This window comes from Odontesthes bonariensis, chromosome 4 (genome assembly GCF_027942865.1).
Source record: "Odontesthes bonariensis isolate fOdoBon6 chromosome 4, fOdoBon6.hap1, whole genome shotgun sequence".
Lineage (NCBI taxonomy): Eukaryota > Metazoa > Chordata > Actinopteri > Atheriniformes > Atherinopsidae > Odontesthes > Odontesthes bonariensis.
Window position 1 is genome coordinate 18,384,813 of NC_134509.1, and position 14,626 is coordinate 18,399,438.

General features: G+C 40.9%; 1 protein-coding gene across 2 annotated transcripts; it reads left to right on the forward strand.

The window, feature by feature from the left end:
• The first annotated feature begins 5,790 nt into the window (after window positions 1-5,790).
• LOC142378615 (uncharacterized) lies at window positions 5,791-13,148 on the forward strand. Of its 2 annotated transcripts, none has more exons than XM_075463330.1 (6): window positions 5,791-5,904; window positions 10,441-10,743; window positions 11,255-11,548; window positions 11,654-11,773; window positions 12,125-12,186; window positions 12,946-13,148. In XM_075463330.1, the coding sequence occupies exons 1-6, from the start codon at window positions 5,868-5,870 to the stop codon at window positions 13,042-13,044; spliced, it is 915 nt and encodes a 304-aa protein (XP_075319445.1). In that variant the 5' UTR covers window positions 5,791-5,867; the 3' UTR covers window positions 13,045-13,148. The 2 variants fall into 2 exon arrangements, with proteins under 2 accessions (XP_075319445.1, XP_075319446.1); XM_075463331.1 differs by having other exon boundaries at window positions 11,654-11,777; window positions 12,946-13,032.
• Window positions 13,149-14,626: the final 1,478 nt, after the last annotated feature.

Here is a 14,626-nt window from a genome sequence, read left to right on the forward strand (position 1 = left end):
ATGAAGCTTCGAACAGGTGATGTCCTTCCTAATGTTCAAATATGGCAGCTACAGACTCGTAAGATCACAACAGTCTGTGGTTCTTCTGCTTTATTTGGTGTTTTCCTGTTTTATTTGGTGTTTTTTCTGTTTTTTTTTGCTTTTTATTTGGTGTTCTTCGTTTTTTTTGGAGTTTTTGGTTTTATTTAGGATTTAATCTCGCTTTGCGTTACTCTATTCTTGATGAGCCTCTTTGTTTCTACTCTGGCTTTTATGATTTGCCTCTGTTGTTGTAGTCTCAGTATTGTGTTACCTCGGTTCAGTTTCTGGTTTATTCTGTTTCCGTCCTCGGTTCTCCTGTTTGGGCCTCAGCTCCACGCTCACCTGTCCGTCCTGTTCATCAGTTCCCGCAGTATTTATGCTCCTGTGGTTGATCACCGCTGTAATTCTGTTGTCCACAACCTTCCAACCACCGCCGATCCCGACAATAACAAGCTTAGAATAAAGCTCAATGTGAGTCTCAGCTGCTGTTTTTCTGTTTCTGCCCTGTTTGATGTATTTTTGTGCCTCTGCTTTTTTCACTTTTCCCTTTAAACACTCTGAGCTGTGTTACAGGGAAATAACTGTTCTTCAGTCACAGCATAGGAACAACACACAGAGAGCAAGGAGAGAATAAAACATGTTACTGTTTCCTTTGTCCAAATTGGTGTTGATCCACTTGAACAGAACCCTCTACAAATAAATTCACAATAAGATGGTATTTAGTGCTCTGAAATAGCCTGAAATAGTCTGAAAGCTTACTTTGGAATCAGTAACCTTTCCAGGTGGATATTTCAGTAAAGTTTGGGATACATTTCCTACAATGATGCCCATTAAAACTGTAGCTCAGGTGTGAAATAATCAGTGTGATCAAATTCATCTGGTGTTCATTCACCGAAACGTCCTAAAATGACAGGATTCTACTTCCTGTTCATGTTTTCCTGGTTAAAAAAGTCACGTCTGCCCTGCAGTTGACCCAAATGATGTATTTCAATTCAATTCAGTTCAGTTTTATTTACATAATGTCAAATTACAACAAATGTCATCTCAAGGCATCACAAAGATACAGTCGAGATGTTTGTATCATTAAAAAGCACTCGATTATCCTTCATAGAAAAACCTTCATATGTGGAACTCAGACATGCAAAGTTGAGTTTTTAAGGCCCTTAAGACTGTAATATTTACTGTTTATGCAAAAAGACAAACTAAAGTAAAAGTGCTCAAAGTAATGAGGTCTGTGCAAACTTTAAATAATATTCAGTCATATTCAGTCCAATTCAAGCCAATTATTATGACTAACTGGATGAATTTTGTTCAGATCTTTTTAATTTATCTGTAAAATTGAATGTTTTCAAGAGAAAATAAACCTTTATCCAATATGTCCTCCTTGAAATGTATTTTACATGAAGTGGAAGCGCCGGTTTAAAGAAGATACTGTGAGCTGGGTGTGCTTTTGTATCTCGTTACATCATCTTTCACCCCGGAGACATTTACGGCATCACCACAACAGAGAATATATGCTGCGTAAAACAAAGGGAAGACTGTTGTGTCGGGTTATTTTTACCTGTTAGAATAACAGAAATAAAGCTTTGTGTGTTTATTCTGAACAAAATGCTTCCAATTCTTCTTCGTGAATGTGCTCTGATCAGGAGGAAATGATGAGTTAAACACAGAACTTCCCCATGGCTGCCAAACAAAGCTTCTTTATTATCTCAGTAGTTTCACAACATGATTAATGGAAATGTGTTGACATGATGCACAACTAAAAAAAACAATGTTTAGACAGATAAATGCAGCAGGCTTGACAAAAGAAACGACGATCCCACACATGCAATATCAATATTTTTACAATTTTCTTCATCAAACATCAAACCGAGGAGGAGAAAAACAGCTCCAAGGCTCTCTGAGGTTTGTAAATCTTGGGTACCTGTCATGGTTATGTGCTGTTGCCAGTTCTTCGGGTGTGTTTTCCCTTGAGCCGTGGATTGGGTTGGGTTGGGCAGGATTGTGAGTTCATCCACCTGGGTGGAGTCTGGGCTCCTGCCACAGCAGCTGCTTCATCCGCTCTGCTCATAAGGACCAGCATTTGCACCAACTCTCCACCAGAGTGTCAGCATCTGTATTGTGGTAATCGGGTCTCCTCGTGGCTCTTCTCTGAGTAATATTCTCTCCTGCCTCCTGGTGGGTTCCTGGTAGTTTGGAAGTGGCTAACTCTCCTGTGCACCTGATCTGTCTCAGTTTCTGTGAAAGCCTTCCTGATGATAACTTATCATGACAACCTACCTGCCTGCCCACCCTCCTATGGCTGCAGCACCCACCAAAGGCAACCAGTGTGGAGGAGAATTTACACCCCATCATAAATGTTATCTTTCTGTTTTTAAAACATCTGTTTTTGGAGCCTCTGACAGATGACGTCAGTACTTTGTATGTTCTGATTGGCTGGTTGACTGCAGCCTGAACACGTCTGCAGCTTCCAGTCTGATTCAGTCTTCGTACTCATGTCGGGTCGTCATGTCTGTCTGTCTCAGACAGAAATCAGCATTCATTCCACCAGCTTTATAAACCCTGTGTGTTCAGATGGTTCTTTTATAAATTTCATTCACTGAGAAACTAAATGAACGTGCACAAACCTGATTTCCTACTTTAGCCTTTAATGGATGCAGGCACTTCTATGCTTTGTCATTTACATATCAAGACATGTTTCCACACTTTGAACTTGCCTCTGGCTAATGATACCTGCACATTTTTGCATACATGCTGAACAGGTATTCCGCCCACAGTTGGAGGAAGTATGGACCCCGACAGTTTAAAGCGCGCAACAGACTGTGAGAGACTGTCCTGTGGTTGGTTTCTGTAGAAGTGAAGCAGATATGAAATAGTTTCAGTGGTCTCTGCTGCGCTTAGCTTCATGTAGGTCACATAGTGGTGGCCCAGAAGGCTGGACAGAGACAGCATGCGTCTCCTTTTATCTGCCTTTATGTATATATATATATATATATATATAAATATATATCTTAGCTTCATGTACACTCTAAAAAAGAATGTGCTGGCTCAACATGAAACAATTGATGTAACAATTTGCATAGATTTTTTTAAGCTATTTCAACTTAGCCATAATTGAGTCAGTGCCACAAGATTTATCTGGTTAGGCAAACTCATTTACTTTAGCACAGGCAACATGATTTTCTTTGTGTAAAAATGACTCCTTTTAGTTATGGAACCAATTTCTTTTCCTTTGATTCTACTCAGAAATGTCTATGGAAATTGTTACCTTATTTTTTTTTTAGTACTATTAACTTATTTATCTAAGTCAGAATAAATTACACATTGAAATTCCAGTTTTATGAACGGTTTATTCAAACATGGCTGCATATTGACATTTTAATAGCACACAAAACTGTAGCCTCCATAAAAGAAATGCTATAAAACAGCTCAGTAAAACTGTCTCAGAGATACCTAACATTCTGACAGTCATGCTGATCAGACTGATATAAATTCTTTGCATTACTGAAAGTGCATTATTTTGAACTATACTATCTACTAACTAACTATACACTATACTATAGGTGAACTATAGCTGAACTCTACATTATACACTGCACTTTGAACATTACACCTTCTGTATAGTATGTTACTCAACAAAACATTGCAAACAACAGTGCAACATTTTCCTCTTTAATTTGAGGATGGTCTAACTCAGATTCTTTTTAGTACAATAGTTTATTTTTTAGTGACATAACCGTGGGACTGGCTTTCAGATCATCCAGCTCGAGGAGGATCTTTTGAAACACTTCAAAAGTATTTTTCAGTCCTTTTGGGTAGCTGAGGTTGAGTGCGTATATCAACCCCATGAGCAAGACACAGGCTCTGGGAATATCCACATCTGTTAGGACCTCTGTTCCCTCTATGACGATCTTTGCATGGGCTGGATCAGAGCCACCTCGTGTTGTGACAATCTTCATCAGTTGGTCCGTACTATTCCCATCTCCATCCTAGTAGGTCAGAATTAATATAAATGTTTAAAGGGTTTGTAGTGGATTGGAAAATGCAACATATATTTACTATGTTATTTTTAAATCTTATGTATATGTATCTTATGTTCCGTATGCGCTGAATATTCATTTTTTGCAGCCCCCCCTCTTGAGGACAGCAGGTACATTATTTTCGGGGAGTATTGGTCCAGTTTTGCCAGGAATGTTGTCTCCAGGCTAACAGTTGTGATCCTCCTGAATTCTTGGTTAATCTGTATACAAAACAAAAGGCACAAATAGGCACACCATGTTAATGCATACAATTTACTCCAAAATAACACATACTGTTAGCTGTCTCATGGAAAAATATTTACTTGAGCTGCGTCAAAAAGAGCCGGCCATCTTTCTTTCCGGTCACTGCCTACAACTTGTGCCACATCAGCAATACAGTAAATTTAATTTGACCATTTTTGAATATTCAAGATGAAAAACAAGAAAAACAAAAGCTTGCAAACTAGCCTTCTACAAAGAAATAGGCATTGGGCAAGCACACATACACACACAACTAGCTTAATAATGTTAAGACCACTCCTGCGCCGTTGGCATCTGCAACATTTGCTTCCTCACCCGCGTTTTTACACTGCACTTACTGTCACATTGTGGTGGCCCAGAAGGCTAGACAGAGACAGCATGCGTCTCCTTTTATCTGCTTTTATTATGTTCTAGGTTTGTGTGGAACAGGAAGAGGTGAGTGGGTTTCCCTTCAGTCACAGCTCTCAGCCAGAAGACTCATCGACCTGCAGGAACAAAGACTCAGCGTTCTGTGGACTTTGGGTGTTTCAGCACAGAGCCACTAACAGCTGTGAAACCATCACAAAACATATCAGATATCATTACCATCAACATTTTATATGTTTTAAATGTTCTTTTATGAATTACATCTTGTTCTGGGAGATTTCCCATCCAAGGTGTTAGCCTGATTCTTTTATTGGAAGCCCAAGAACAAGCTGGAGGAATCTTAAGTTAAACAAAGTATTTATTCGTGGTCACATGTGAAGTTTAGCCGTGCTGAACTCGGAGAGACAGAGCCCTCGCAGGGCCTCCCATCAGAGAGAGCCCCAATATCTGGACACATTTCATGTTTATGTCCACCTTTATCTCACAGAGGTTGTACCTACATTTGACGACAAATCATTGAATACTTACTCATACTGTGAGCAGGCCATCCACCGTCTTTGTCATGTTCTTTGGATGTGATAAGCGATGTGTGTGTGTGTGTGTTGTTGTTTCAGGCGTGCATCTACTGCACCAGACCTATCTGTCCTAAGAGACGCTTTATCTGACCCAGTTATTTTATCCCGCTACGTCATCTTAAAGTGTTGGTGTATGAGTGTAGGAACATAGATAATCTAGAGAACTACAGAATATGAATACATAAAGTCTAAGAATAAAGCCAATTTATAACAAAGGCATCCTGTTTTTATTCAAAATGTTGCACCGTGTCCCCATCTTTGGGGAACCGGAGATGTACAAAATGCTTTATAAAGATGTCAGGTACATGGTCAAAAACTGGAGGAAAAGGACCCAAAAGCAGGACTTCAGACGGATGGAAGACGGGCAGAGACGACCAATGAGAACCTTATTAAAAAGAAAACTTTCTGCTTTTTATCTCAAACTAAATAGGGAGAATTTACCCTCCATCATAAATGTTATCTTTTTGTTTTTAAAACATCTGTTTTTGGAGCAGCCTCTGACGTCAGTACTTTGTATTTTTCTGATTGGCTGGTTGACTGCAGCCTGAACACGTCTGCAGCTTCAGTCTGATTCAGTCTTCGTGCTCATGTCGGGTCGTGATGTCTGTCTCCGTTTAACTCCGTCATGGAGACGAGGATGATCGTTATTTCCCTCTGCCTTGGTAAGTGAGCTGTTTGTTCTGTTTGATAGAAACCTGCACAGCAGGTAAAGTTCAGGGTCTGCGCGGGTTTGCAGAGTCTCAGCAGTCAGAGAACAGCCGCCTCATATGTGCAGCACATTCAGCTCAGAGTCGCTTTTATCTTTATTTCATGATTTCTGTTTCTTTGGAAGGTGCACCTGACCGTCTCTGCCTCCAACTGTTACCTGATCATCATTTATTGATCTGCTTCATGCATGGAACTCCATTATGATGCTTAATAGAGGGTTGATGAGTTATTTTGGAGAAGAGAAAACTAATTCCAGGATGTGTCTTATCAATTAAAATAATCAGAATGAATCTCTAAGAAAAAGAATATCTGGATCTGGGTTTTCAGGCTCCTGTAGGAGCCACAAAGTCCAGAATATCTCCGCAGGTTGAGCTGAACTCAGCGATCAGTTGGTCAGAGTCAGTAAAAAGCGGATGGAGGTTATTTCTGCCTTTAAACAGAGAAGAGGCGCTAAAGGCTTCAGAGGAGTCACTCATAGTGCTTATTAATAATGTGTGAGAAATGAGGAGCAGTGTGTAGCAGGTGGGTGAGCTCCACCTTTAAAAGATTCATTTTGTTTTACAAAGTCGTTATATTTCACTTTTTAAAGATAACGTGAGATAAAAAGTTTCCACCAGAGCTGGAATCCGCTCAAAACAGAGAGATTGTTGAATAAAACCAGATAAATACTGAGGTGGAATTAATCAGGACATTTATCTGAAACAAATAACAGACAAAAGAACAGGAAACTGTTAACAAAAGATTATAAAGTTGATGTTGAAGTCAAGCCAACAATGCAGTGAAAAGCCTGTTCAATGCTCCGTTCATCACCGTTACAGTGAAATAACAATGATTGCTTCTTCTCTGCACTTTAAGTTGGTAAAATGTATCCTGCTGGCTCACTGTGCCCCACATCACATATTTAACAGCTAGCTTACCAATACAGGCATATATTTAGCTCAATGGCTGCAAACAAAGGAGGAATCTGTTTTAAAAGATCAGATATCAAGTTTCAGACGAAGCCACAAAAAGCTAAATTCAAGGCAGTGACCTAAAATTCTACAGAATAACAGCTTGTTTGGCTTTTAGTGTGAACTGCAGATGATTCATTTCTCATAAAATGAAGAGAAATATCAGGTCAGGGTCAGCATCAGTGAAATGAGGGTTCCTGGTTCAAATCCCGGCTGGTTCTTTCTGTGTGGAGTTTGTATGTTCTCCCCATGGATGTGTGGGTTCTCTCCGGCTTCCTCCCACCACCCAAACATGAATGTCAGGCTGGTGACTCTGAATTGTCTCTAGGAGCGTCTCTGTGATGGCGAACACTGCCTCTCGACCCTGTTGGATTAAACAGGTATAGAAAATAGATGGATGATGGAGGCTACTTTTTTTGTACTTCACGTTCAACAGACACTGAGGGTGGGGGGTATTTCTATATGCATTATGCATTCACTTCTTTTACATTACATTTAGCAAACGCTTTTACAAATTAGGATAATTAGGATATGATGACAGACAGACAGTCATCATTGAAAAAAATAAACGTGCACAATCGGCCTCCTATAATGCAATATATGCAGTTTCCAAGTATAGAATCTAGAGAGTGAAATGAAAGAATTCCTGATTTCCATGTCATTTCTTTTTTTTTCTTTCATTCCCCCCCAATCTCACGTCCCGGTTTGGAATGTCTCGCGGACCGGACCCGGTGTTTGGGGACCCCTGCTATAGTGCCTGTTCCCTTCTGGAGTTTCCCACCTGCTTCAGTTACTGATTAACTCACTTGTTTAGCGTTTGTCGTGTTCGGTTCCCGGACGCCGACTTTGAACTGAAGAAAGAATCCAAACACAGCTGCCACTCTGATGGATGGTGGGATAAATGAAACTGGGTGGAAAGTAGGGGTGGGTATTGGCAAAGAAGTCACGATTCGATTCGAATCACGATTCACATGCCACTATGCGATACTATCACAATGCATCACGATACTTGAATTATTGCGATGCATCGCGATATTTTCACTGAACATACTTTAAAAAAAAATATAGCCATTACCAGTGGCTGACTGGCTGTGTATGATCTGGATAATGTCTTCAATTAATACATAACTCAAAGCAAATCAATTCATAACTGTATTTATTGAAACAACTTTTGGAGGTATTGCCATTAAAACAAATATTACTGGACACACTCATCACAAAAAGTGCATAGGATTTATAAAACTTAAAATAACAAAATAGGGATGATCAGTACAGATAAAAAAAGTGCATAGGCTTTATAAAACTATAAAAAAATCAAATAAATATTGCAAACATCCCATGCAGCGAAATGCATCAATTGCATGTGTCCTATCATTAAAGGCATAAAAAGCCCCCCCACCCAAAAAAAAAAATAAATAAAAATAAATAAAATAAAATAAAAATAATTGATACTTGGCGTCAAGAATCGATGCAGTAGATCGCGAAAATTAGAATCGCGATGCATCGTCATGACGATTATTTTGCACACCCCTAGTGGAAAGCAGGACAGAAATCCTGTTGCAGCTCGACTGAATCACGTCGACTGTTCTGCCCGCAGCGGTTAATGTTACTGAGGAGTAGTGTTGTGACGTTCGCGAACGAGCCGGTTCTTTTGAACGGCTCTTTCATATGAACGAAGGGAGCCGAGTTGCGGTGGCGCGGGAGCCGTTCTATTTCTCGTTCTTTTTTTCTTTTCTTTTTTTTTGTCATGCGTGTTTCACGCAGCTCCCAGGGGACATCTAGTTGCGGATTCCCCCCACATAGGACAACTACGAGTAGGAGGGGTAGGGCGCAGGCAGCTTGCACGTGCCCTTCACATGAGCAGTGAGTGTCTGAGTGAGCACTGACACTTCTGTATGGGGGGGGGGCCTTCGTGGCGCGAAAATAAGCGCCGCAGCGGCGCCACGCCGACAGCGCACACATAGAACGTGAGGGAAAAGTAATATAGGAATCTAGTCAGACAGTCAGTCACTCATTGCTCGCAGAAAGGGACAGAAAGGGAAGCAGCCAAATTTGTTTCGAAATGAGCCAGAGAAAGAGGAGCAATATTGGGACCACTTTTCAGCTGAGGGGGATACCAAAGCTAAATGTAACTTATGCATCTTATGTATGATTTCTGCCGCATTCCCAAATGTGTGCAGGACTTTGCGTTTGTGGAGTAACCAGAGACGGTCAAATAGGACTAAGAAAATCTTTTGAGTAACCATGGGTACGAGCGGACATGGCGGAAATTGATTATAAGCCTAAAATACTTTAAAAAAAAAAAGAAAAAAAAGAGCCAAACGAGCCAGTTTTTTGAACGGCTCTTTGAAAGGAATGAGCCATAAAGAGCCGGATCCCCCAAAAGAGCCATAAATCCCATCTCTACTGAGGAGCAAAGAGGAGGTTTCATGTCAGAACCTGAAACTGAGAGACAAGGCAAACAAAGGTGTGTCTGACGGAAACCACAACTCATCTTTTCCTGCTTCATCAGGTGCGGGTGTTTGGGGGGCTGAGCCTCTCCCAGCTGCGCTCAGATCAGAATCACTGATAAAGATAACCTGCATGTTTGTGGACTGTCGGAGGAGAGCGGCCACACAAGCAGCTCAGCTTTAATCAGAACACACATCCTGCAGACTTTAAAGAACCTGAGCCTAAAGCACCTTTTTATTTCTATCATCTTTCATTCAGTTCCAAACTGTAATAATCAGCTGATTATTGATCTTTATGATCATCCTGTTCAGTAAATGTGTGAGACTTCCTGCACACTGGTTCCAGAACCAGTCAGCACCTGGAGAAGCAGCATTTTCACCACTTTGGAGCTGAACTGTTCAACAATCAGCAGCAGATGTTTTCCCTCTTATATAAAATGTTATGATGGGAAACCGAGCCAGATGTTCCGTACCTGCGAGCTGGTTTCTGCAGATATTTACAGTCACTGAACAGCTTTATGAGCCTGTAGGAACCGGTCTGTAGTGCGTGCAGGACAGCTGAGTCAAAGCCAAACAACAGAGTGAAAGCAGCACTCTGCTGTGACTCTCAGGTTAAAGCGTGTTTGACTTGATTTAGAAACATCTGGATTTGGCTTTTTGCTTCCAGTTGTGCATCGTGATGTTGTGAAGATTCACCTCGTGTCTCCGGCTCTGTTCGGTGTTCCTGTCCGTGAGACTGAGAAGTCAAAGTTTATGCAAATTCACTGAAGTCTCAGTTTCATTTGTCAGGACTGAATTGAATTTACTGCTTTTAAAAGTTAGCCACCATTCTGTGTTGGTGCATCTGGACTCCTTATGATCCCTGCTGTATTTGAAAGGTTTTCTCCTGTTTCCCTCCTGGATGTTTTACTTCCTGCCCTCGTGTTTCTTCACACCTGTGTTGTACTAGTTTCTCTGAGCTCCACAGTTTTCTTTGTCTTTTCTCTGACTGTCACCGACAGCTTCACTGTAAACCCACATATCCTTCAGACAGCTGGGATAGCTTTGATGGGAGCTGAAGCTGACTGTTGTGTCTCTGATTGTTTCACAGGAACAATTTTATCTGCCGCTGAAGGAGTGAAGGAGAACCTGACAGGTGTTGTAGGAGGAAGCATCAGACTGCCCGACTCCATGCTGGATAAAGGATTTCTTTTATATAATAGAAACAACATTGCTTCAGTGAAAAATAGAGAATTTGAGATCGAGGAGGACATTTATCTGAACAAACTTCTCTGGGACAAAGAAACTGGACTCTTTACAATCACAGACCTGCAGAGGAACGACTCTGGAGTTTATAAGTTTGACTCTAAAAAAGGACGCGTTTTCACCTCATCTTATAAACTTACAGTTTACGGTGAGTCCCATTTCCTCCTAAATCTGATCAGTGTATTGATGGTATAAATGTTCTAGTGCAAAGATCAGACTTGTATAACTGCACCAAAGCAGACTGCAACGCCTGCAGACAGAGATCAGGTCAGCACATCGCAGGAAGCTTTATCTCTGCAGGATTTCTGCCAGCAAAGTGAATCAGGCCACAACCATCACACTGCCCACATCTGGAAATGATGCAGAGGTTTATTAATATGCAGCTTCCAGCTTGTCAGAACCTGTTTGACCTGCAGGTGAGTCAGGAACTCAGCTTAACCCTCACCAGGATTACTGGATGTGGGGAAGTTGAATGATGTGGGGATTTTTACCTCCTGAGTTCTGCTTTATGTTAGAAAACAACTGAATGTCTCCTTTATGACTCCAGATCATCTTTAGAGCAACATCCCTTTTAAAAAGTTCCCTGCTGAATTAAACAGAGAGGAACATGAATAAAACCTCCTCGTCTTCCTTCTGTTCTCCATCCATTTCCCCTCCAGACTCTGTTCCGTCTCCTGCAGTGAACACACTGAGTGTGAGCTCTGACAGCTGCTCGTTGCTGTGTTCGGTGCACAAAGAGACGACGCTGCTGTGGTTTAAAGGCGAGCGGATCCTGAATCGGAGCCTCTCTGCGTCCTCTCTGCCTCTCACCGTAAACACAGAGGACTTCAGCTCCTCTTACAGATGTGTTGCTGCCAGCCCTGCAGAAAATAAGACTCTGACGGTCAACATTAATGCATCTTGCAGTGAAGAAGCTACGAGGCAGATTCCAGCTGAAAATAAGATAAGACATTGTAAGATTCATTTCAACACTGATTCTGACAAACATATCTCATATTTTATTCAAACACAGTTCCTGTTGGATCTCATTACTTTGTGTGCTTTGTGTTCATTGACAGATTATTGGCTCATTGGACTTCTAACCTGCATCGGGTCCCTTGGATTTGTTGCACTGGCTGTCTGCGTGATTAAGAAAAGATGTCTTCCAGGCACAAAGAGGACAATCAGTCAAACACAAGGCAGGTATTTGTCTTTTTTTATTCATTCCCACAGATATAGTATTGATTATTGATTGTATTTGTCTACAGATTGTAGAATATTCTGTTATTCAGTCTGAGGTCGTATGAGGCGTCAGTACAGCTTATTAAATTCTTCGGCTTATAGATGTGTATTTCTCTGTTATTTATGTGTGACGTGCTTTGACTGTGTTCAGGGTTTTTTTAGTAGTCCATTTTATTTCTTCCCAGAGATAGTTTATTGGTTATTCACATCAGTATTAGGTGTTTGTATTTGTCTACATTATTACAGCTCTGTTTGAAAATCTTAATGTCATAAAATTCAAATGTAGCTTCAATTTTTAATCTCTGCAGATTATCTGAAGACAAATGTCCAATATGCTGAAATCCAATCGTGTGGTGACAGACACATCCAGGTCAGTGCGTTTTAGTATGAGATCCCTTCAGATCGCCTTTAATGCTGATGTCAGCGTCAGATCTCTGCTGAAGTCTTTCTCTGAGCAGTTTGATGTCCTCCCTGAGCTACAGTTCTCGAGTCTCCCACAGTTCAAACACACAGATGATACAGTTGGTGATATGACTTTTAATATGGATGTTTGCCGAACCCAATGTTAGACAAAGTATGCTTTGAAATCAAGGTGCCCCAGCTCAGATCTTTGCCCCCCATCAACACCTGTGTGTGACCCAGCTGGGGCGATTAATGAGCCCCACTCAGCCCCGGCTAACTCCTTCTTTCATGGGCTCCACGCAGCAGCCCGTCAGGATCGGTTCCTCCAGCATTCCTCGTGGAACATTTGGGATGTCCGACCTGTGTTGGTTCTGTGCAGATTCAAAGCAGAAAGCCTCAGCCTCAGCACGGGCGGCTAATTTTGCTCATATGTCATATTCCACAAATATTTTATCACAGTTAAAATCAATATCTTTAAATTAAAGTCTTATTCAGTTTAGTTTAATTTATGTCCATGTTTACTCTGGAATAGGTGCTACTTCTGCTTCTAACGGTGCTAACTTGTAGCTAAATATCCAGCTGGCGAACAGAACAAGGCTAAAGTCAAACATTAATGTCAAAGTAGAGCAGAACAAGCTCAACGAAACAGAACAGAACCACCAAGCCTGTGAACTACGACACCAGTGTTATTAATCTGCACTCGTTTCTTGTGTTTTTAATTCTTCAGGGAGGAAATTTCCCAGATTCATCCGGAGCTGTTGAGCCCTCCTGTCTGACCACAGTCTGCTACAGATGTGTGTCATTAGACGCTGCTGCTGGACTTTAACTGCAAAATAAAGACTTACAGGATAAAGAACAATATGATTCCACAGTAAGAAGTCTCAGTCTGTGACTGAACTTCTTCTTATTTAGCGAGTTGAACAGAAGTATTGATGCTTCCGTAATGGTAGCTGTGTTTTTATTTTAGATTAGAAGGATAGAAGAAGAATTGAGTGTTAAGAATGTGATTCTCCTTTCTGCTGGAAACAAAGGAGCAGAACTGTGGCTCTTTTCCACGATGACCGACCATCACAGAGCGAATAAGAAGGAAGAATATTCTGCCACAGGCTGAGGAAACTAAAGAGAAAGGTGTCTTTAGGACGTATCTCCCAGCATGACGGCGCCCCACATCAGCTGAAGCCTTTCTGGGTGGGTCTGCATGTTGTCTCTGTGGTCTTTTCCAGGTTAAGTTGAATTTATAGTTCAGCCCCTGGGAGAGAATCCAACCCTCCAGGATGAAGCAGGCTTAGAAAATGAAAGAAGACAAAAGGTTGAGGAGGAATTTCTCCTGGATTATACTGACATCTTGTGGTTAAACATTATTTTACAGTATTTTCTCGAAGATAAATGATCAAATATTTAAGTTTCTATTCTATTTATCAAACCTTTTTTCTTTCTAAGCAGATTTCTTTGCGTTTCTTTTACACATTTTTCTGTGTTTGATGCCTGAGCTTCTGTTAAATATTTTTTTGTCATATTAATATATAAATAAATATATTTGTATAATAAATGGCTGCACATGCTGCTGAAGTCTGACAGGAGTTTGATAACTACTAACAATACTGTAATAAAGACTTATTCCATGTAATGTATTTCACTGCTTTTTCATCCCGTGTCACAGGTAATTAAATATATAAACTCTCCACCTGCAAATGAACTGAATAAAAACGATGATTTGCAGCAGCAGCTGCAGGTTCGGAGGAGTTACACCGACCATAAATGTTGGCATCACATGAAACTGGATCCAGAATCAGTCTAAAGTTTAGGCTCAAACAGCTTAAACAGCCCAAACCATCTCAAACGGTCGTTAAAGCCTCCTAAATGGTTCAGTAAAAACAAATGTGTCTTCTTTCTAAAGCAGGAGGAGTTGTGATATGATTTGTTGTATTTTTCACTTGTAAAACAACTATTTAAGGAAGTTTTCAGGGTTGAACTTGTAAAATAATTAAATCTCCTTTAGAGAGATGAGTGTGGTGAACCTGAGCAGTCCAGATGTTTCTGCACACCACAGAGTTAAAGACAGATGTGTCATTGTCTGTGGCAGCCATGCAGGCCATAACAACCCTCCTCACAGGTAGAATTATCATCATCGTCTGGAAGAGTCATCCTGATGAGTCTGAAAGACATTTGGGTTTTTCCCGTTCAGTCATTAGCAGAGGAGCTCATCTTCATCCATCCAGCTGTGATTACTCAGCTCAGCAGTGCGGTCGCGCCTCCCAATGAAGCTTCGAACAGGTGATGTCCTTCCTAATGTTCAAATATGGCAGCTACAGACTCGTAAGATCATAACAGTCTGTGGTTCTTCTGTTTTACTTGGTGTTTTCCTGTTTTATTCGGTGTTCTTTCTGTTTTATTTTTTGTTTTTTTTC

What these genes read in the sequence shown, in the direction of transcription:
- LOC142378615 (XM_075463330.1), top strand. Translation starts at nt 5,868, where the DNA reads ATGGAGACGAGGATGATCGTTATTTCCCTCTGCCTTG. An exon ending in CGTTATTTCCCTCTGCCTTG is followed by an intron (nt 5,905 to 10,440) that starts GTAAGTGAGCTG and finishes ATTGTTTCACAG; the next exon opens with GAACAATTTTATCTGCCGCT. An exon ending in TGAAAATAAGATAAGACATT is followed by an intron (nt 11,549 to 11,653) that starts GTAAGATTCATT and finishes GTTCATTGACAG; the next exon opens with ATTATTGGCTCATTGGACTT.